The sequence below is a fragment of the Neomonachus schauinslandi genome, chromosome 10 (genome assembly GCF_002201575.2).
Source record: "Neomonachus schauinslandi chromosome 10, ASM220157v2, whole genome shotgun sequence".
In the NCBI taxonomy this organism is placed as follows: Eukaryota; Metazoa; Chordata; class Mammalia; order Carnivora; family Phocidae; genus Neomonachus; species Neomonachus schauinslandi.
In genome coordinates, this window is record NC_058412.1 from 93228177 (window position 1) to 93252667 (window position 24491).

Genomic DNA, 24491 nt, shown 5'->3' on the forward strand with positions numbered 1-24491 from the left:
GGAGGGAACCGCTCTCTACTTGGGACGCTTCCTGGGGCAGGGCCTGTGGTTCTGCATTGCTAGCGAGCTCCCAGGTGACTGTCATATTGCTGCCGCTCCACAGGCCACACTGTGAGTAAAAAGGATGCAAAACACGAAGATGAGTTCATAGACCTGGCTCCTGACTTTTTTTTTTTTTTTTTAGGGAGAGAGCGCATGTGAGCAGGGGAGGGGCAGAGAAAGAAGGAGAGAGATAAGCTTAAGCAGACTCCACACCCAGCGCGGAGCCCGACCCAGGGCTCGATCTCACGACCCTGAGACCATAACCTGAGCTGAAATCAAGAGTCAAACACTTACCCAACGAAGCTACCCAGGTGCCCCATCTGCTCCTTTTTTTGGCATAGCATTTCTATATTTCTCTTTAAAAAATGATTTTGTAGTACTTCAGTGGAAAGCCTGAAGTAGTCAAAGCATGACATTCAGGGAGTTCAGCAGAGCTGGACTTGGTCCGGGAAGTGACTGGTGAAAATATGACTTCCTAAAGTTTTGTGGGAAAGGGCCTCCTGCTTTCTGAAAAGAGCTTTCAGACTTCACTGCAAAGCTTTTCTTTGGGAAACAGTGTTTCCTTGACAGATGATAGATGCTCACCTCCAGTCCCGGCTGTTGATCCAGGAGAGGAAGTTCCCTTTAGGCCTCAGATGTGAATGGTGGAGTTCCTAGGGTGACAGCACCTTCAGGCTGGCAGGACCATGGGGGTCCCTGCCATGTCCCTCTCAGCACAGTGAGGAGGACAGGCCATAGCACAGGTTGGCAGCAGAGGGGGGGCTGACGCCAAGTTCCTTCTGCTCTTTCCCATGATTGGAGTTTTAGACAAATCTTATTACTAACAGTACCGAGAAGGATAATGTATATGAAATACTTATACTGTTCAAGCCAAGAACTTTCAGTCCCAAAAAGCCGGAACAGTCAAATGAACACAACCTATCAATCATGAGAACTGTAATTTAAAAATAGTTCAGGTCCATAATGTAAATGTCTTGGGATGCTAAAGAACCTAGATGATTCACAATAAAATGTCTTTTTTTTTTTTTAAAGATTTTATTTATTTATTTGACAGAGAGAGAGATAGTGAGAGCAGGAACACAAGCAGGGGGAGTGGGAGAGTGAGAAGCAGGCTTCCCGCCGAGCAGGGAGCCCGATGCGGGACTCGATCCCAGGACCCCGGGATCATGACCTGAGCCGAAGGCAGACGCCCAACGACTGAGCCACCCAGGCGCCCCACAATAAAATGTCTTAAGAGCTGCCTTTCCCCTCCAATTCACTGCTGTCTATACCACAGGATGAGCGGGGGTTTCCTCCTCTTCATCCCTACCCCAAGAAAGCTCCCCTGGCCCTTACTCCATGCCTATTGTTGGTCCCCTGCTCAGCTCCTGGTAATCACCATGGGAGCCCATGCCCTGGCAGGGAAGGTGATGGGGAAAGGCCAAAAGACGCCTGTGGCCAGAGCCCACACTGGCCATAGGGTGGGGTGTGGGGCCCGAAAACACTTCCTTCTCAGCTCTTCTCAGAGTTTCTTGGACACAGCACTCTCAGAAGACAAACGCACATGACCCCCAGGAGAGGGGTGGAGGGACAAATTAGCTGAGCCTCACCCTGACGCTGAATTACCGTGCACCTCCAAAAGCCGGTCAGGAGCCACAGGAGGGTGCATGGAGATTCAGGAAGCTCTGAGAGCAGGGCTGCCACTCTTGAGCCCAGCACTGGAGGACTGAATAGGACTGGGAGGATGGAGCACCCCGCAGGAGGGTGGATGGATTGCAGGAAGCTCTGAGAGCAGGGCTGCCACTCTTGAGCCCAGCACTGGAGGACTGAATAGGACTGGGAGGGCGGGAGCACCCCAAGGGATGCTGGTATGTGTCCCTCGGAAAACACCTGTCACACATGTCACTGGGAACTGAGGGGCGCAGGAGGCCTTGCCCTAGAAAGGACAAGAAGATGCAGGGTGACTCACAGGCCTGACAACCAAAGACAAGAAGGCGTGTCTAAGCAGATGTAACTGGATGGGTAACAAACAGCTAAGGACCAGATAGAATGTTGCACTAAAATAAATAAATAAATCAAAACATCACCCTCACTATTCCCCCTCCCATGGAGCTGCATCCTACTGGATTAGTTGGTGACTTAGGGCAAATCCTCTTAGCTGCCCCAGTAGCACCTTAGCACTTGAGGAAAGAAGGGTATCACAAGGGAAGAAGAGATCTTATGCAGGGACTGCTTTTGGTGTCCTTTGAAGAGGACAAATGCTTTGTAATTTTTTTGGCATGTACATAATATGAGGACAAAGAGTTGTCTGTTTTGTCACCAGATGACAGGACTACCAGATTTTCTGGAAAAAGAGGTTGCTGTACTGGGCCTCATGTGGGCTTTCCGGGAACCACAGTGCCCCAGTTGAGTCTGATATGGCCATGTGGAAACATCAGGAGGGCAATTTTTCTAAATCTTGCCTCCAAAATGTGGGTTTCATCCTCACTGGGGGTCAATGTTTGGTGATCATTTCCATTTCATTTCAGGTCAAATCATTTATAACATCTAGTTCAAATAGCAGTTAAGCTGGTAAAGTAAAATATGCAGTAGGTTACTATGGTGATTGCTAATTTAAAATAATTAGGGAAAATAATGAGAAAACTATTTCCTCTGTGAAGGATTCAAGATCCGTAAACTGATACCAGTCTATTTTTAGCGTCTGTAATCTGCGTAATGATGACAGAGAACTACGAGTACTTTAAAATGCTTTAAAAAGGTCTGTCTGATTGAGGAATTTAACCAAGCAAGTACTTATATCCAAATTTCTACTTGTCTTTATTAAATCTAAGTTGATTCCACAAAAAGAAAATTATATGTATATATCTTCATGTAATCATTTAAAATAAGACATAATGACTATGTAGGTGAACGAAGATTTCAGACCTGTTTTTGCTAACTTCTTGACTATTATTATTTCACAAGTCCTCACCGATAATTCATCATTCAGAAATGGTCGCATATGACTTGCTGTTTGGAGTCTTAGAGAAGAGACCCCTCAGAACGAGGAGAGCCCTCAAACTGTAGTGTGGTGTACATGCAAAAATGGATATTCCCAGGTGCTTCTCATTCTTTCTTTCTTGCAATGAAAGATTGCTATAGACTGACTACAATATTTAAAGCATGTGAGCTCTGTTGCTGATTTCAATAATGACATATGACTTACTTCTGATTAACTAGGGATATGTTCCGGATAATTGAACAAACTGGCTGGAGGGTGAAAAAAAAAAAAATCTTTATCTGGTTAATGTGATGTCAAATGAGCAAAGTAACCCTGCAGGGCTAGCTCGTCTCCTTATCAACCAGGGACAAACACCTGTTAGGGGTCATTTCCTCCCTCCCTTTCCTTGTCTAACCCCTCACAAGGCCTCACACTTGGGCTGGTACCTTTGTTGGCTTCTGAAGGAGTTAGGGGAAGGAGGCTGTTTTTTCCCATCTTCTGCTTATCTCTTAGCACCTATAGTTTTGAACAGGAGCTAAAATTTCTCATGTGATCCTGAGCAAAAGATTTAGAAAAAACTGGACTCTTTTGATTCAGGAGTCTGTAGTTCTCCAAAGCCAGGGTCTTTTAAGACATCCGTGAGACTTTAAAAAATAAATAAATAAATGAGGAAACCAAGTCTGAGAGAAGTGAAGCAACACATCTAGGGTTCCATGTCAGGTGGTGGTGATGCCAGACCATGAACCCAAGTTCTGGGACAGTAATCTAGGGCTCTTCCTGTCAGGGAGGGGATGAAATTCAGTGAGCAGATGGAGAGCTACTCAGGGGAAGCTGAGAACCCTTGGGAATCCCCTTATCAGGAAAATGGGCTCTGAAAGGAAACCTGTTTAGTGCTGTGAGGGTAACAGAACAGCACTGGAGAGACGCACGGGCCTCAGTCTTCCCTGTGGGATTTTCCTCTGTTCCCTGGTACTCAAAATGCAAGGGCTGAAAGAAAGGTCCTGGCCCATCTGCCATTTCTGAAAGCCTATTTGTGATATGCAATGTCAAAACTGGTTCCCAAACCTGCCTGACTATATGAAGCACCCACTAAAATATAGAGTCCCAGAGCCATCCCTGGAAGATTCTGATTTTGTATGTCTGGTGCTGGGGCTGGGAATCTACCTCTTTAACAAATGCTCCAGGTGATTCTTATGATTCAGCCAATAAGGGAAACACTAGTATAGATTGGGATTGGCAAACTTCTGGAAAGGGTCAGAGTGTACATATTTTAGGCACTGCAGGCTAAACAGCCTCTGTTACAGCCTCTCAAATCTGCCATTGTAGCAAGAAAACAGAGACAACATATAAATAACTGTGACTGTCTTCCAATAAAGCTTTATTTACAAATGCAGGTAGAAAGCCACATTTGACCCAGGGGCTATAGTTTGCCAACCCTTGGTGTAGAATATTTCATTGACTCATTAATCCACCTAGGCAGGGTGTGTGGGGTGACAAAAAAACTCAGGTCTTTTCTTTCAAAAAACCATCTCAGGTGTAGAAGAGAAGAGCCCCTTTAAAAACAAAGAAATAAAGTAAAATAACTCACCAAAATACCAATGTCTCTAGGAAGGAAATTCCAACATTGGATGCACCAACCACAACAATCTTGGCATTCACAGTTATTTTAGGTTCCAGTGTCAGTTTTCTGTTCGTATGGTTCAAGGCATAACTCAACTGGAATAAAAGATAAAAAGAGAAAGAGAGACTTGAAGAAAATGTAGCTGAGTCTGCACTCCCAGACTGGCAATTATGTAGAGTTATTTAACCAGGACATTGCCCGCAAATCAGACTGAACAGTGCCCATGCATAGCCATGGTGACATTTATGGAAAGGTACTTTTAAGACATTAATGTAAGAATTTGGGAATATACCTAAGACCTGGTCTGGGTCACATCAAGATGCTTGGTTTACATCATTTTTGCCTTATTGCTGATGGATGTTTCCTATAGAACTGAGGCCCTTTATGATTAGAAACAATAAGGTAAAAATAATCCCACAAGAAGACAGACAAGTTGCTCCTGGAGAATCTGGAGTTTCATGAAAGGTCCTTCTCTCCAAGATTACCTTGAAAACTTGAACAACAATTAGATTACAATTGTTGGGTAATTTAAGGCAAGTATTAACTCTTTCCATTCTGCATCCGTCACACTACTTAACATAGTGCCTTGAGCACAGGGGTTCAGTAATATTTGTAAAATGACAAACCTTAGTTGAATGACAAAAACATGTTAGCTGATAAGGGTTATTCAATCTTGTAGATGATCTGAGGTCAGGGAGGACTCTTAGAAGCAGAAAAAATACTTGGTGATCATTTTAATGTCCATGTTTGGAAAACGTATCTGAGTTGATTTGTTTGAGTCACTTTCCTGCAGAGGCTTCAGTAGAAGCAGTAAAGGTACAAAGCAAGGTTTTACAAAGCAATGGTGGGGTATTCTTGAAAGAATGTTAGATTGTGTCAGAAGACCATGGTTCTATTTTTAATTCATTAATTCAACACACATTTTTATTTGAAGCTTACTCTGTGTCTGGAAGAACCGCAGCTGACTTCTCATCAGAAACAACGGAGGCCAGAATGCAGTGGAATGACATCCATACCAATGCACCAAACTTGGTTAAATTCTCATCACATTAGCATTAATTCATCCTACAGCTCAGAGATCTTCCAATTCCAATAGACCAAATATATCTTGCATTTTCTTAAAATCCTGAGTTACTAGGAGTTTGGGAGTCCAATGGGCTAATGGTAAAGTTCTATGTAAAGCACATTCCGGTGCTTGACCCAAATAATGTAATGTAATGTTTGGAGATTTTAGATTCTCCATAATGAATGCTGCTGGAATAAAATGCCTCTCAGCATGTTCCCACCTTTAATGAGGCACACCATGGATTTTGGAAGAGATTGAGCTTGCCTCCATCTTTAAGAGGGGACGCTGACTGACATAAGCCAAGTCGCACAATCCCACCCTCCTTATTCAACAATTGGCCCAGGATAGACACATGACCTGTGTTGGCTTAATCAGCGTGAAGCCTAGGACTTCCTTTTCCCCAAATTGTTATTTAAATTCTAGTTAGTTAACATACATGCAGTGTTGGTCTCTGGAGTAGAATTCAGGGATTCATCACTTACATACAACACCCAGTGCTCATTATATCAAGTGTCCTCCTTAATACCCATCACCCATCTAGCCCATCCCCCACCCGCTCCCCACCATCACCCCTCAGTTTGTTCTCTGTCTTTAAGAGTCTTTTATGGTTTGTTTCTTTCTCTCTTTTTTCTTTTTCCCCCCTCCCATATGTTCATCTGTTTTGTTTCTTAAATTCCACATATGGGTGAAATCATACAGTATCTCTCTTTCTCCGATTGACTTATTTCACTTAGAATAATACAATCTAGCTCCATCCATGTCGTGGTGAATGGCAAGATTTCATTCTTTTTGATGGCTGAGTAATATTCCATTATATTACTATAATATTCCATTATATATATACACCACCTCTTCGTTACCCATTCATCAGTTGATGGACATTTGGGCCCTTTCCAGTTTGGCTATTTTTGATAATGCTGCTATAAACATCAGGGTGCAGGTACCCCTTTCGAAGCTGTATTTTTATATCCTTTGGGTAAATACCTAATAGTGCAATTGCTGGATAATAGGGTAGTTCTATTTTTAACTTTCTGAGGGAACTCCATACTATCTTCCAGAGTAAGCCCAGGACTTTTATATGATGGTTGAAAAAGAGAAACCTCTTGCCTTCTAGATAGTACTGGGGTATTGATGTGAAGCCTGAAATGGTATGGTCATCATTCCACCAAGAAGGAAACCATCCTGGTTGAAGCCTCAAGAGAATCACAGAGAAGTGGAAGAGGAATTCCTTTCCAACTACCTGGAGCCCATGCTACCTTCGGAGTGTTCAGTTATATGAGCGACAAATACCAGTGAGCTATCGCCACAGTGGTGCTGCATAACAAACCACCACAAAAGGCACTGGCTTAAAACAGTTGTCATTTGTTCTCACTCATGCATCTCTGGGTCAGCTGAAGTACATTGTTGACGGCTGGTTTCAGCTGGCTATGGCTCCAACTTGGCCTCACATGTCTCTTACCTTCATTTTGATGAGAGATAGCTGGCAATGGTAGAGTGCAAAAAGTGAGAAGAAGCAATACTTCGTCAGCCTGGCCAAAGCAAGTCATGTGGCTGAGCCCACCACCCACAAGATGGGGAAGTAGACTCGCCTGTCGTGGGAGGAACCTCAAAGGCACCCAGCAAGGGCACAGCCCAGGGAGGGAGGAATAGCTGGGGAGAATGACGCAGCCCACCCCGTTTCCTTGGTTGTTTAGAACAGTTTGTTTCTTTTATATGCAACTGAAAATTCCCTAAGCTGACACATTTTCTAAATGACAATGATGAATGTATCGTTTGGGTGAAAAAAATGTCTGTTCTTCAAATAAATATCACCCTAATCTGCTCTACGAGAATTTCCCAAGTCATGTAAAGGAGGAATTTTTTGGGAAAAGTAGTTAATTCTGGTATCTGTGGGTGCCACCATGTACTGTGTTCTGATTAATTTCCAAGACGAGCAGGGTGGCAGCTGATTCACTCTAGCCAGCCTTGGGTCTGGTGGTTTACAGCGGGGAAGACTGGAAACATAGATGTTGGTATGATGGCATCTGATCACAGGTCTAATTAACAGACTTAAAATGCCAGCATCTTAACAGAGGTCAGAACTCCAAGATTCCTCCCGTAGGAGGTATGTTCAGACATTCCCCTCTGCTATCCGGAAGCGCACGCAAACACTGAAGCATAGGCAGTAATGAAATTCCCTGGTAAAGAATTAGACCCCATTTATGAAACAGCTCTTGTATCAATGATGCAAAGGCTGCTGGGGAACAGAACAGAATGGCTTTTGTTTCCCACACAATAGCTTTAACACCAACAGCTGCCAGGCCTCAGAAATCACCTTTCTAACTGCTGAATACACAAAGTGGCCTCGGGGTGTCAAGAGTTAGCCATCAGTACCAATGATGGTGGGTGTCTCAGGAGAGTGATCGGGCATCACAATGATCTTCAGTAAACCAATGTTGTGTGCAGGCTTTAATTAAAAACATATTCATCACCAGGTATGATGAAGTGACCTGAAAAACCCACATTTTTCTTTTGTTAGGATAGATGGTTTTTAAATACCTTGAAAAAAATTCTTCCCAGGCTGGAAATATCTTTCAGTGACAACTGCAAATGAAGACACCTTCAGCTGCTTTATAAAGGCTTTATTTTGCCCATAAGCAGGAGTACAAGTCACTTTTGGAGGAAAGCAGAATATTTCCTTCCTTTCTATTCCTTCAAACTACAGGTTTTCATCATCAGGGGAAAAAATAAACAATACCACCAGGTATGTAAGATCCTTTAAATCAAGCCAGGTCTTCCTTTTCTTGGTCTGAATATCTACCAAAAATGTCCCACACATTGGATACCTAGTTTCTTATTTTTGTTTTTTATTTCCTTAATCATGAAGTAAAAGAAAGCTTTCTCTACTGACTCATATTTTATAGACAGAAATTAGGTGTGCCTTGTGATAGTAAGTTATTTCAAAGATAAAAGAGATGAAATTCTGTAAGCCATTTAACTACATACCAAACCAGTGACAATATGGGGGAGAAAATAGATTCTAACCTCCATGTCTTGGGAAGACACATATAATTCTTATTTTTCTAATGACACTAAGTTAGCATTTTTAGAAAAATGGATACTTTTATTTTTTTCAGATTTATTTATTTATTTGAGAGAGAGAGAGTGAGAGAGAGAGCAGGGGAAGGGGCAGAAGGAGAGAGAGAATCCTCAAGCAGACTCCTCCCTGTGCATAGAGTCTGACACAGGGCTCAATCTTATGACCCTGAGATCATGACCTGAGCGGAAATCAAGAGTCAGATGCTTAATTAATTGAGCCACCCAGGCACCCCAGACAAAGGGATGATTTTATATGTAGAGATCAACATGTATCCCAGTGAGAAGGAATAAAACAGGTATCATGGTATGTAAGCAGACCTTCTAAGGCTAAAATAAGTGTTCCTTGAAATTGACAATGAATCTCCTAATGCGTTTAAAATGCAGACCTTCAGTTCAATCCCAGACAGGAGAAGAAAGAATGATATTATAGGATATCCCTGTTAGAAAATTCTACAGCTGAGATTGAAGAGAGAGGGAATGACAACAAAGGTCAGGTGGAGAGGGACAGGAGTTGAGATAAGAAAACGGAACAGAACTGGGCACAAGATTAAGTCATAACCTATTTATCTGTAATTTCCTGTGAGCTTCTGAAACAGAAGACTTATAAGTGAATGAGCCACTAGAGGAGATTTGGTTGCTCTTGTTAATTTAGTTGGTTTTTTCACTGCCCTCCACTTAGACTGTTTGCTTCCTGAGGTCAGGAACTACATCTTTGCTTTTTGAGGCATTTGTTTCATTTGGGTTTTGTTTTGCTTATTTTATCTGAATTATTCCTGCCATATATCTTTTTGGAGATTTAATAAATGGCAAAAGAATGGATACATTAACTTTTGCATGAGCCCTTGTTAAAGAGTGTTGACATAATTTCCACTGTTTCAAATTATTTTAGCTGGTTCTTTGCCAGTTGCTTAAATGAGCAAACAAGTGATTTAGATATAATTAGAACTACTTGTCATTAAATTGGATCTTTTTAGTAGAAATAATATTGATGTACACAGTCAGTTGAATTGATGCCCTGATTCACATACCTTTACCAAGAGACCTTAAATACATAGTTTTGAGTTGTATGCATGTTTGTTAACTGTTTTGTGTATACAAAATATTGGTCAAAATGTAATTTTCCCTGATATACACAGACCTTAGTTCTGTGTTTCCACATCTGGTTTGGTTTCTCTGATGCACTTAGAATGAGCTAGAATGAGTACAAAAGCATTACTGAAACTCAATTTCAGTAATAGATCCAAAATCAGAAGTTACTAAAATTACAAATAGGCCAATAAACTAGGAAGCAGTCAACATAAATATAAATGATCCTACATAATAAATGCAAGGTTCATACTAAAATGGAACATGACAATATCTATGGTGATTTTTTTCTAATGATACCATTTCATTTGTTGGTTACCTTCAACCTCCGGGATCATTAGACTGGGCACCATTAGCCCAGTGGCAAGGTTTGGGCTTGTTTTCTTAATTCTGCTACTGGTTGAAATTCTGAGCCTCTTTTCCTTAAATATCAGTTTCCTCAGGTGTAAAATGGAAGTAAATTACACAAACCTCTGCCTTCCTCAGCAGGCAAACATGGGAACTATTCATTAAACAACGACTACAAATACTTCGAGCTTTTCAGGCAAAGATGTTACACAAGGTAAAATTGCACATCCTCTCTCCCATCTGCAATATGAAAGGCAAATCTTCGAAAAACACATTTTAAAAGGGCAAAACAATGAGCTCAATTTTCAGCTCCACACCCATGTATATATATTTTTTCTTACAGAAAGCTTCCAAAGACTTCAAAGGGAGCTCTGTCCATGCAAGAAAATGGAAGATGGAGAGATTCAAAGCCATTAGGAATACAATTTCTGAAATTCTTAATAAGCCCACTTTTTCTTTATAAATGTAATTTTTTCCTTATGCTTCTCCATTCTTTTTTCTTTTTGAGAGGCCCTCTGTTTCCCAATTGGATCAAAACAAATGACAGATTGATATCCATGTCAGTTTCAAAGTCCCAAGTTTACAAGTTGAGCTCTTTGGGGCAAAGTATTGCAATATTTACCAAATAAAGAAGGGACAGAGAGGTACAGACATATAAGAGAGAACTATTAAGTTAGAGATCACTTCCACAGATACAAAATACAATTTTGAAAAGCCTTTCCGCTAAAATCATTACAAGGGCTCAAGAGTATGATAGGAACACTGAGGCCGCTGTCCTGGGAGAACAAGAGGAGGCTGTGAAGAAGATGCCATGATTTTGAGCCTTGCTTTCCAATATTTTTCGTAGCCCCAGCACTCCAGAAAAATGCGAGCTGTTCTGCCTATGGCATCTGCTGAGATCAATGATGACCCAAGGACACTTTCTGGCTTGCATTCGTCACATGAGCTAGAGCAAATTGTGCTATGTGGGCAGGGTGGGCTGTGGTTAGTGCAGGATCTGCTCCAGGTACACTCTAGGTGCTCATGAAATAGTTGGGAAGTGAATAAGGCACTACTTTTGCCTCTGCAGACTTATTAGTATTATACTACCCATGAAGAATTGTTATTTAAAGAACCATATGCCTTTAATTCCTTTACATTTTTCCCATTATCCTGGGCAAACAGGGGGAGTATAAAAGATTCTTGTGGCATACTCCCACAGAGATTGAATCCTAGCCAAAGAAAGAGGATTCCTGTATCAGTTAGGGTTGGGCTTGACTGCATACAGCAGAAAACCCAGCCGAAACAGAAAACAGTAGCTTAAACAGGACGGAAGAGAATTTCTCGTTTATGCAAAGGAAATCTGGAAATATGTATAGTCCAGGGTTATTGAGGCAGGTGCCATAAACTTATCAAAGACCCAGACTTCTCCCTGCCTAACTCCCATCCCAGTGCAAGGCTTCCATCCTCACAGATGTCCCAGGATGGCTGCTGGAGATCAGACATCAGATCCTCATTCCAGGCAGCAGAAAGAAGGGAGGAAAGAAGAAAAAAGGAGGCTTCCTCCTAGCTGAGCCACTCCCTTTAAGCAGACTCCCAGAATTCTCATTCCAACTATTTCTACCTCCATCTCAGTGGCCAACGCTGAGTCAGATGGTCATGCCTGATGCAAGGAAGAGTGGGAAATAATCTTAGTTGGGTGCAATGCTGCCTTGAATAAAATTGAAGTTCCATTATTAAGGCTAAACACGAGGAATGGCTATTGGGGGCAACTAGTGGTCTTTGCCATAGTTCCTGAAACCACTATAATTCACTGAGTAAATTCCTTCAACTTGCATTTCTCTTGTATTTCTCTTATCAATTCCCTCTGTACCAATCCTTCATACACTCTTATTTCTCACCTGGATATTATCACTATTGTGCAAACATTATAAAAAGTTAAAATTGTTGACACCCTCTGACACTCACTTGTGACCATTCTTATACATTTATATTAGAAAAGAAAAGTGTTTGGGACGCTGAGTTGAATGACTTGACCGGATTTCATTGATTCTAGGTTGCACACCTTTCTCACACATTGGCATCCCTGAAATCAACCTCACATCAATGTCATTTTAACCGTTGCAGTCAGCCAGGCAGCAGCAGTGATGTAATTCCCTTCCTGAACGTGGGTGGCTTGGTCATGGCTATTCATTGGCCTCACTTCTGGAGAGTCCTCTGCATTATGTGTACACCATGTGTTGAGTTTAACTGCTACTGACGATGTTTTCAGAAAGATTACAGCATGATTTGGCATTAAAATGAGCACTTATTGTGTTCCCACAAAGGCCCTGAGACTGAACAGCGGGGTGCAAATTTGATATTAGTGAAGCAAATATTAGTCATTGGAGGAATAGCTGTAATTCCATATTTCCTTGCAATGCAACAATCAAGTGCTTTATAGGAGCAAATAAAGGATGACAGATACCCACAAGGAGATACCTGTGTTACATTTTGTTACTGAGACACATGCAAAAGTTTTATTCCCTTCACATAGGAAACAGTGCAATTGAAGGGAATGTAAATTGCCTCTCCTCTCTGAATAGTTGAAAGAAATTTCAAAGCAATAAGACTTATATGACTGATTCATATTCTGTTGTTTACATTTTTCCCATTATCCTGGGCAAACAGGGGGAGTATAAAAGATTCTTGTGGCATACTCCCACAGAGATTGAATCCTAGCCGAAGAAAGAGGATTCCTGTATCAGTTAGGGTTGGGCTTGACTGCATACAACAGAAAACCCGGCCAAAACAGAAAACAGTAGCTTAAACAGGATGGAAGAGAATTTCTCTCTTAAAATATTGTGTCACAGCTTAATTTGCCACTTTTATTTTTCTTCATGGTACATAAAATAAAGGTACACCTTATAAATGATGGCGCCTTAGATTTGATAAAGTGACTAACTCACTTTTTAAAAATTTTTTTTAAATGTTCTCAATTTTTTTTTAATTTTTTATTGTTATGTTAATCACCATACATTACATCATTAGTTTTTGATGTAGTGTTCCATGATTCATTGTTTGTGCATAACACCCAGTGTTCCATGCAGAACGTGCCCTCTTTAATACCCATCACCAGGCTAACCCATTCTCCCACCCCCCTCCCCTCTAGAACCCTCAGTTTGTTTTTCAGAGTCCATCATCTCTCATGGTTCGTCTCCCCCTCCGATTTCCCCCCCTTCATTCTTCCCCTCCTGCTCTCTTCTTCTTTTTTTTTTTCTTAACATATAATGTATTATTTGTTTCAGAGGTACATATCTGTGATTCAATAGTCTTGCACAATTCACAGCACTCACCATAGCACATACCCTCTCCAGTGTCTATCACCCAGTCACCCCATCCCTCCCACCCGACCCCCCACTCCAGCAACCCTCAGTTTGTTTCCTGAGATTAAGAATTCCTCATATCAGTGAGGTCATATGATACATGTCTTTCTCTGATTGACTTATTTCGCTCAGCATAACACCCTCCAGTTCCATCCACGTCATTGCAAATGGCAAGATCTCATTCCTTTTGATGGCTGCATAATATTCCATTGTATATATATACCACTTCTTCTTTATCCATTCATCTATCAACGGACATCTTGGCTCTTTCCACAGTTTGGCTATTGTGGACATTGCTGCTATAAATATCGGGGTGCACGTACCCCTTCAGATCCCTACATTTGTATCTTTAGGGTAAACACCCAGTACTGCAATTGCTGGATCGTATGGTAGCTCTATTTTCAACTTTTTGAGGAATCTCCATACTGTTTGCCAGAGTGGCTGCACCAGCTTGCATTCCCACCAACAGTGTAGGAGGGTTCCCCTTTCTCCGCATCCCCACCAACATCTGTCGTTTCCTGACTTGTTCATTTTAGCCATTCTGACTAATGTGAGGTGGTATCTCATTGAGGTTTTGATTTGGATTTCCCTGATGCTGAGTGATGTTGAGCACTTTTTCATGTGTCTGTTGGCCATTTGGATGTCTTCTTTGGAAAAATGTCTGTTCATGTCTTCTGCCCATTTCTTGATTGGATCATTTGTTCTTTGGATGTTGAGTTTGATAAGTTCTTTATAGATTTTGGATACTAGCCCTTTATCTGATATGTCATTTGCAAATATCTTCTCCCATTCTGTAGGTTGTCTTTTGGTTTTGTGGACTGTTTCTTTTGCTGTGCAAAAGCTTTTTATCTTGATGAAGTCCCAATAGTTCTTTTTGCCCTTGCTTCCCTTGCCTTTGGCAATGTTTCTATGAAGAAGTTGCCGCGGCTGAGGTCGAAGAGGTTGCTGCCTGTGTTCTCCTTTAGGATTTGGATGGACTCCTGTCTCACATTGAGGTCTTTCAACCATTTGGAGTCTGTTTTTGTGTGTGGTGTAAGGAAATGGTCCAGTTTCATTCTTCTGCATATGGCTGTCCAATTTTCCCAACACCATTTGTTGAAGAGACTGTCTTTTTTCCATTGGACATTCTTTCCTGCTTTGTCGAAGATGAGTTGACCATAGAGTTGAGGGTCCATTTCTGGGCTCTCTATTCTGTTCCATTGATCTATGTGTCTGTTTTTGTGCCAGTACCATACTGTCTTGATGATGACAGCTTTGTAATAGAGCTGGAAGTCCGGAATTGTGATGCCGCCAGCTTTGCTTTTCTTTTTCAACATTCCTCTGGCTATGCGGGGTCTTTTCTGGTTCCATACAAATTTTAGGATTATTTGTTCCATTTCTTTGAAAAACGTGGATGGTATTTTGATGGGGATTGCATTGAACGTGTAGATTGCTCTAGGTAGCATTGACATCTTCACAATATTTGTTCTTCCAATCCATGAGCATGGAACGTTTTCCATTTCTTTGTGTCTTCCTCAATTTCTTTCATGAGTATTTTATAGTTTTCTGAGTACAGATCCTTTGCCTCTTTGGTTAGATTTATTCCCAGGTATCTTATGGTTTTGGGTGCAATTGTAAATGGGATCGACTCCTTAATTTCTCTTTCTTCTGTCTTGTTGTTGGTGTATAGGAATGCCACTGATTTCTCGGCATTGATTTTATATCCTGCCACTTTACTGAATTCCTGTATGAGTTCTAGCAGTTTTGGGGTGGAGTCTTTTGGGTTTTCCACATAAAGTATCATATCATCTGGAAAGTGAGAGTTTGACTTCTTCTTTACCGATCTGGATGCCTTTGATTTCTTTTTGTTGTCTGATTGCTGTGGCTAGGACTTCTAATGCTATGTTGAATAGCAGTGGTGATAGTGGACATCCCTGCCGCGTTCCTGACCTTAGGGGGAAAGCTCTCAGTTTTTCCCCATTGAGAATGATATTCGCTGTAGGTTTTTCATAGATGGCTTTTATGATATTGAGGTATGTACCCTCGATCCCTATACTCTGAAGAGTTTTGATCAAGAAAGGATGCTGTACTTTGTCAAATGCTTTTTCTGCATCTATTGAGAGGATCATATGATTCTTGTTCTTTCTTTTGTTAATGTATTGTATCATGTTGATTGATTTGCGGATGTTGAACCAACCTTGCAGCCCAGGGATAAATCCCACTTGGTTGCTAACCCACTTGTTTTTAATTAAGGAACTGCCCTGAACAAGCCACTCACAAAATCATTACAAGTATGATTGCTTTGATGCATACATGAGCACTGGCAAGGGAGATCCATTGTTGGCTTTTCAGAGACACAGATTCACTGATCCCCAATGTCCGAATGCTGGCACGTGTACCAAGATAACTCAGATGGCTCCATGTCCCTCCCTTCCTACCGGGAGGCAAGCGTTTAAAAATGTCCTTGGAGCCTCTGCATCACACTCATTGAATCCCGTCTGGCATGTTTCCACTACTCGACACTCCAGGTATCATCTTCAATACAGTGTCACCCACAAACTGAAGAAATGACTTCTCTAGTGTGAATACAGAGGGAAAGGCAGGAATGAAGCAAATCCATGGCAGGGAAATGGTTTGTGGGATCAATGACCTGACTTTGTATTGTTCTCAAAGGACAAATTACTAATACGTTACACATGTATCTCTTGAAAAACTTCATTGCTGCTTAATCATTCTCAATTTCTATATCCCCCATGAAAGACCCACTTGTGATCAAATAAAATGAAGGTATGGCCTCAAAGGCTTTGCAAACACTTAAATTCAAAAGAGATGGAGGGCACTCTTCCTGTTAAATTATACCCTTCTGAAATGATGGCATTCTCCTACAGGCACCTGAAAATAAAAATGGTCCTCCAGGCATGAAATTAAAAATGCATGTATGTATGTGTTTATAATATAGAATTTGACTCTGAGTGTCTTAATAATTATGTAAGGAATCAGAGAAATATATGAAATAATCTGTGATAAGTTTACTTTCTTGAGATTTTTGTTAATTTCAAAAAAAAAAGAAGAAGTTGTATCATTGGTTATTTTCCCTTTCTAAAAAAGTAAGAGTAAGGTTTATGGAGAATATATGGGGTATCATCTATCTGAATGCTACTTGCTTAAAGAAATAGGTCTTCAGGTCATACTTCTCTTTCCATCCCACATCATAAAGGGTGGGACATTTGGCTTATCAGGGATGCCCAAACAGTTGAAATGCTTGACAATATTTTGCATTTAATATCCTGGAAGTAGACTGGAATCTGCCCTTATTCCTATTGAAGCAACTTACAAATACATAGCAGAGAGTTACAATGTCACAGTGTCATGTCCCCCAGTCAGAGAAGTAACTGGAAAAAGTATTTGTATGAAATCAATATTCTAGCAGCAAAGCCAGTCTAACTTGGTGGAGAAGGCAGTTGGATATTTGGGACAATTGCAAGGGCGTCAGAATAAGCCCATTTAGTATCCTGATGCCTGAAATTCTTCCATCAAAACTTTAACATAGAGCTTAATGCAACAATGTCAACTCAACAAATACATATCATGTGCCAAACACTGGTCTATGTGCTGAGGTAAGAATGAGGCATGGTTCCCATCTTTAATTCTCATTAAGTCAGGTGACAGACTTATAAACAAATAAAACACAGTATATAAAATGCAGTGATAAGGGTAGTGTGTCAGGAAGCTATTGCTGTGTAACAAACCAATCCAAAATTTAGTGGATGGGAAGAACACACATTCCTTCAGTTCATGATACTGTGGGTTGGCAGTATAGGCTGTGCAGAGCTGGGCAATTCTGCATTTCTGGATGGAGCTGACGTTTGGGTGGTCTGGGATGGCAAGGAAGTCTTTCTGGCGAAAGTGCCAACTGAGCTGGATTTAGAAGGATCAATGAATGTCCAGATGGACAAGGGAGAGAACTTTCTGGATGAGAAGGAAAAGCCAGGATAAGGGTCTGGAAGGGTGACACCTCCCACTGAAATACAGATCAGTCTCTATAAATGCATTTTCAGAGGCTGTCCTGAGAAGGCAGAATGGTCCTGCCTGGGCAACCTAGGAGGTGAGGCGGACACAGAAGGGAAGGGAGAGGCGGAGCCGGGGTCAAGAGAGAAGGCTGGGAGAGAAAGCCCATGACCAACTGTGTTCGTGCTGCAATCTCCCACCTCTGGGCACAGAATAAGACGAGAACTTTCCATTCTCCTAGGGGAGAGGTTGTTTGCTCAGGTCTCATACATGGCTATTTGCACTGCTGGTTTAGACCTCTGGTTCATTTATTAGGAAAATGACAATCATAGAGGAAAAGGAGTCATTTTCCTGAGCCCCTCTGCCCAAGTGAGTGCTGTTTCCCAGATACAGCTTTTCAATCATGCTGTCTCCCTATGGTTTCTTTATTTTCACCCCTGGTGATTTTCAACATGCTTGCATGTCCCAGGAGCAAGCTAAAATGCCTGACCCTCTTTTTCATTTGGAAGGTGTGCCTTCAAGCACACTTTCAGTCTTTCAATTAGGCTCATTATTCCAATTGTACCTCTGAGTTAGTCTGAAGAAATTAAGTCTGTCTCTTTCATCTCAATGCAAACAATGGTTTGTATTCTTTTTCACATGACTTGAAAACTCTGCACACCAAAAGGTTCCCTCGGCTTTTTTGTGAGAGCAATGCACAGTGATTGTTTGGAGAGAAGAAGCCTTTCTGAAAATTCCTATGGAGAATGCTAAGGCTAAAAACAAAGTTCAAAGGAATTTGGTCAGAATCAATGGGATAGCCTTTTGGTTCAAGAGGAAGGAAGACAACAATCCAGCTTCTTTTGAAATTGAAAAGAAGGGAGCTAAGCAGAAACCGCACAGGAAGAAACTGACAAATAATAAATGGGAGTGACCACTGCCCAATTAAAGTAGAGATACATTTTAAAAAAGCACGGGAGGCTAATTTCAGTCATTCAGATGCTTCACATCGGACCAGAGAAAGTAAAAGTCTTGGTCCCACTGCTAATTCTTGAGCCCACTGCATGGAAGAAATTAGTTCAGAAAATTTCCACTTTCCTTCTTCTCCTCATTCTTTGAATCAATTCCTAATGATTTTGACAACACTTTTTAGAAATGCTAATTCCATGCTCTCAACAGAAACTTCTCCCAAATAAGCATTTAAGTATCTGAAATTACAACACACACACACACACACACACACACGCACACGCACACGCACACGCACACGCATACACAGCAATAACAATCCTGCTGTAATTAATTAGTACAAAAGGCCTTGCCATGCCTGGAAGGGGCTTGCCACTTATGTGGGAACCACCTATGGGATGGTAGGTGTGGCTTTCGGGGTCCTTGAGACTCCACACACACAAAATCAAGCAGGAGTCCTCGGGAGAACGTTCCCCTTTGCTTTACCTTGTTCTATATTCAAACACAAAACTATTTTCAAAAAGAAATCCCCTAAAATCCCTCTCAGTGGGCTGGAAGGGAATAGGCAAGCATATTACCCTGTCTTTACACCTGGGCACCACTGACATCATGCTTCATTGCAAAGCCAGGCCTGCACTTTTAATTTCTCACATGCACGTCAGCGGTAAACAGTCCCAGCGTTCGTGTTAATGACACCATCTGGCGCCTCCCATAACTGTGTAGCATTCGGCTTCCAAACAAGATGTAATGGCAGCAACACATGAAACCCACTGACATTTACAGTAAGGAAATTTATTATCAGTCATCGGTTTGGTATAAATGTGTTTGCATGACTGCTGGGGCTATAAAATCGTCACCTTTGCCAGGCAAGCGAAGGTGCAATAAATAATGGATTTTAAGCCATGCATGTACTACCAAATCATTAAACATTTATCACACGGGCACAATAGCATCTTCAGCAACAGTTACCACTTGAAAAATTAATGCCACTTTGGAGGGTTAAATGAAAACCACTTAGTCTAAGCTTTAATGATTTTTAATATGGTTTGGTATAAAATACAAGGATTTTTTCATTTTTATTTTTTAGCTGAATGTGATATATATGGAAATACCTCTTATGATAATTTTATCATGAGGTACCACCACCCCATGCTCTTTTGTTAGAAAAAAAAAAAAGACTCAAAAAATATAAGCTGAAATGTTTCTTGAAAAAAATCATTGTTAAAACCTTTTCAAAACTAGAAATGACACAAGAAAGGTTCTTTAGGAATCAGATGGCATTCTTCCCTTTAAAATCCTTAATGGATTAGTCAGTATGGTTGCAATTAAATCATTTTAACTTTGAATTAAGGAAATAAGTAAGTATTAAGTCAAAACCCACCAAATCCCTCGAGTAATCTGGCCACATTTGTCCCTATTACTTACTCCTTTAAAATACTCTCCCTACGGGGGGCCTAATGATTTTCTCTTATATATTTGTTCATTGGGAATCCATGGCTTAAAAAAAAATCCACAGAAGTAATAACTCAAAATACATACGAACAGACTGGGGGGATGGTTATTCGCTTTATGGAGAATTTATCAAAGGAAACTGTTCAAAGGAACAAAGAGGAACCTAGGTGGGAACTAGTTATTTATTTTCTTCCTGATCTCGGAACCGTGGAGGTGGGAAGTCAGGGGCTGCCCCTACACAAGCCTCCCTGTGTGGGAGGTCAACCAGCAAGCCAGGCCTGGCCTGAGACAGTGTGCCCAAGAGGCCCTATCATGGGATGCAACGAGGAGGACAGGTTGTTAAAACACCACCATCTTAACACGTGAAATGACCACCTAGCAAGAGGAAACCGAGCCAGCTCTATGTTTGGTGTGTGGCACTGTTTTTAAAAACATAGTTTTAGGCAGAAGTCAAGAAATGACTGAATTAGAATTTTCTAGCTCAGCTTCTGAGTGAGGCTTAGCTCCTTGGTGAGAGATATTCTGCAGTTTTTATGGGCCCCCAGCACTGGGATTTCCCTCCCCTTCCCATGCACACACCCAGAACAGGGAGCGGAGGAGAGAGCCCTCGGAGGGGTATCCCTGGAAGGAGGGGCAAGATGTTCTGCACAGCACGTCAGGAGGTCTGCTCATGATCTTGAATCAATGGAAGGAAGTGTGAAGATTTCAATGCCTTCATTTCCAGTAACATCTAAGTGGGTCAGGGGTTTGCCCTTCTTTGTGTGCCTTAGAACTGAAATCCAAGGTTTGGTTAAGGTGAGGGCTTTCTCGGTTGTTAGGGAGAACTCCTGTGGAGAGCGTCCATCCTCTGGAGAACAGGAATGAAGAGATCCCTGCAATGCACCCTCTCCCATGAATACACACATGTGCACCCCTCTCCTGGTCCCAAGTCACAGAGGGAGAGCATCCAGGCCTGGCCCAAGCAGACAGAGAATGGGTGGCCACTTGCCCTGCATCGCTGTCCATAAATACCAGGGAGGCATCATCGTTTTCATCCATTACATGCTAGAACGACTCCCATGACTAACTACTGGGATTGGGTGGGAGTTAACCCAATCCACTGGGATTGTTGTACTATCAGGAAATAACACGTATTCCTTGAGCCTAGAAGTACCAAGTAGGGGAATTCTTCTAAAGCGGTTTCTCTATCCAATATCCTGTGTGAGGGCCACACACCGGCCTGGTCCTTCCATCTGTCACTAATTAATTTAAATATTTCCTAGAGTTCTAGCTGTCATATTATGTGTTCTGGAAATGACTATCAGGGCTCTCCCAGTGGTTGAGAATCAATGAATAACACCAAGAAGACCTTGCTCGTTTCTTTCAAAGTTATGTCAGCTCCCATATACTTTATTAATCACTCTGCCTCCGTGTGTGTGTGTGTCAGTGTGTGTGTGTGTGTGTGTGTGTGTGAGAGAGAGAGAGAGAGAGAGAGAGAGAAAGAGAGAGCATGCACATGTGAGAGCACACCATGGCAAAAACAGCTCTCCTGAGGGTGTGATACAAGCCGACAGCCTGAATGCAACTGTGAAATGAAAAAACAGTTAACAATGAAGGAAGAGAAACAAAAAGCAATTCAACAGATGCATGTCATTCTTACTCTTCAGTGTGGATCAGTTTTTCTTGTTAATTATATCACCTATTCTTTCCTTATATTGATAATTACATAATTACATGAAACAGATGGGTGACAGAATGCACCCAGATGGCGAGAACGTAAACAGGCTTACAAATTGCTTATTCTTGAGCATATTATAAAGAATTATTTAATAATACATAGATTTCTATACTCTACACATCTGTTAAGTAAAGCCTTCAAAATAGCAGTTACTTTGTCATTTTTTTTCTTAAACAGATACAAAGCCCTCCCCAGGAATTCCTAGGAGGCCAACTGCCATCTAGGTAAAATATTTAACCTTTTCCAAACATTTGGATACCTGAAATTCTAAACTCTTATCTGAGTGGGGTTTTTTCCCCCCTTTATTAAAAAAATAGAAGTCACTGTTTCAAGGGGCGTTACAACTCCATATAGCTCTGGTTCGCCTTTGAGCAAACTATGGAAGGTTAACAAGAAAAAGAAGGTTTAAATACAAAATTTGAAACGTTTACTGCATCTGTTGGGCTTCTTGCATGAAATTCATTTAAAATAACTGTGAAGGGGCACCTGGGTGCCTCAGTCAGTTGAGCCTCTGCCTTCGGCTCAGGTCATGATCCCAGGGTCCTGGGATCGAGCCCTGCATCGGGCTCCCTGCTCAGTGGGGAACCTGCTTCTCCCTCTCTCTCTGCAGCTCCCCCTGCTTGTGCTCTCTCTCACTCTTTCTCTCAAATAAATAAATAATATCTTAAAAAAAATAACTGAAATCAAAGGCAAAGTATCAGTGCTGTGTCATTGGGTGTGTGCCCATGAGAGTGCGCCCAGGTGGAGGCGGTTCTCCCATGGGGGCAAGGGTCAGGCCCAAGGACTGTCTAGGTTTCAGACAGGTATGAAGAAGGGAAATCAGCTCCTTCTTCCTGGCCCTCCCACCACCCCTCTGCCCCCTCAGGTCAGGTCTTTGCTTAAATGACCTTTACCAGAGAAGTTTTCCCCACCCCACCCCCCCCCCCATCCTCCATCCCCTCCCAGTCTTTTTTCTTGCCACCACCTGGCACGAGTCTGTCTGTCCTGTCTGTCTGTCCATTGTGTGCCTCTCTCACTGCAACATAGGCACCAGCATGGCAGGAATTTGTCCCCTTTAGTGTTGCAGCCCCAGGGCCAAGAGCAGGGCCCACTCCATGGTCAGCACACAATAAATACTGATATGAAGTTCAAATGACATAAATTAAGTCTCCACCTCAGAACTTCCTAACCAGAGATGCAGAACAGGTCCTGGGCCCATGTTTAGGCAGAGAAGTCTGTCCAGGCAGGGCAGAGGTTATTCCATGAATGGTAGATTCAAACCCCAGTGTGTATCAAAGTCTAGACAAGTGATGTGCTGGGGTGGAGAAGCCAGTTCAGACAAGGACAAATCCACTTGGCTCTGGGGGAGAACCTAGAGAGAGGAGGCAGGGGTGAGGAACAGGACTGCAGAATCACGTGTACTCTGGGAGTTGATTATGTATCATATACATATGCCTGGACTTCCAGCACTCTCTAGGACAATGTTTGTATGGTGCGTGTGTGGGGCGGTGGGGGAGGGAGAGAGAGAGGGAGAGGGAGAGAGGTTGGTTCATAAGAAGCACTTGAGAAGATGGACTTGAAACCTAACTATGTGGTTTATCAATAAAAAGAGCTCCTTGACCAGGGGTGCCTGTGGGGATTAAATGAGCTCATTCTTATAAAGAATATGGAAGAGTGCCTTTCAAATAAAACACAAATGTTAACTCTTATTAGCATTTCTCTTGACTTACCTTCATTTTTCTTACTTTTAGCATATTTTTTATTTGCAGAGAAATATAATGAGACCAATTGAATAGTTTCATTGAATTATTTAATGTTTTGCTATGTTTTATTTTGCAAAGGATGATATTCAGAACTTTTTTCTAAATTCCCTCTAACACCAGCACAACTACTTTTGTTTGTATGTATTTCCTTCCTGCTTTTGTCATATGCATGCATATTTTTACATAGTTAAAATAAGACCCTAATTAAATAACAAAAACAAAATTTAAAAGATGCATTTGATTACTTAGAGCCTGGAGATTCTTTTGGAATTTGGCCTTGGTGGGCTGTATCCCCCATCTGCTCTCCAGTGGGGCAGGTCACCAGAAGGCAAGCATGCTGGGAAAGAAAAGCCAAGCCGCTCATGTCCTGTCTCACTTCATGCTCAAGGGAAACTGGATCTCAGCCTGGCTTCCCTGAGAGGGGCCAAGGGTTCTTGGGCCCTAGGCAGCATCCTCCAGAGCAAACAGCTCCCACACAGCAAAACACATAGGGAGAGGGGAATGGTAGAAAAATCCCCATGAAGAATAGAGTCAGGTGCCTACACCTGACAAGATAAAAGGGATGACGAACCAAGGTCATGGGCAGGGCACTGGGCATAGAGTTGAACTAGCCACCCAAATGCCTTCAGAATCTAGCATTTGCTCCTGCCTTTGGGGTGAATCAGATCACACAGGTGTGTATCTATCTGTGTGTCTATTCCCCTATTGATGACACAAAGGGAGGGGTGAGCTTTAGAAGTCACATGGCCCAGGGGGCCACTAGCTGGGGGTCCTACCAACACAGAGTGATCCCAGACCCAGTGTGTGGGGAAGGAGGCTGTCTAGTAAACTAATTAAAATAGTGGCCAATTATATATAATTCCACAAGACACTATCAGACATCATTTGTGACCTGCTTACAAATTAAAACTTGTGATAGACAATGCCTGGGCGTGCCTGGGTGGCTCAGTTGGTTAAGCGTCCGACTCTTGATCTCAGCCCAGGTCTTGATCTCAGGGTCATGAGTTCAAGTCCTGTGTTGGGCTCCATGCTGGGCGTGGAGAAAGAAAGAAAGAAGAAAGAAAGAAAGAAAGAAAGAAAGAAAGAAAGAAAGAAAGAAAG

The 24491-nt window shown here is 41.9% G+C and overlaps 1 protein-coding gene across 1 annotated transcript in view; it reads right to left on the reverse strand.

The window, feature by feature from the left end:
• Positions 1–24491, reverse strand: part of CFAP61 (cilia and flagella associated protein 61) — a 290863-nt gene that overhangs the window by 117006 nt on the left and 149366 nt on the right. The window contains exon 17 of the mRNA XM_044918685.1: positions 4590–4717. Coding sequence (XP_044774620.1) covers positions 4590–4717 — 128 coding nt within the window. The remainder of the gene's footprint in view (positions 1–4589; positions 4718–24491) is intronic.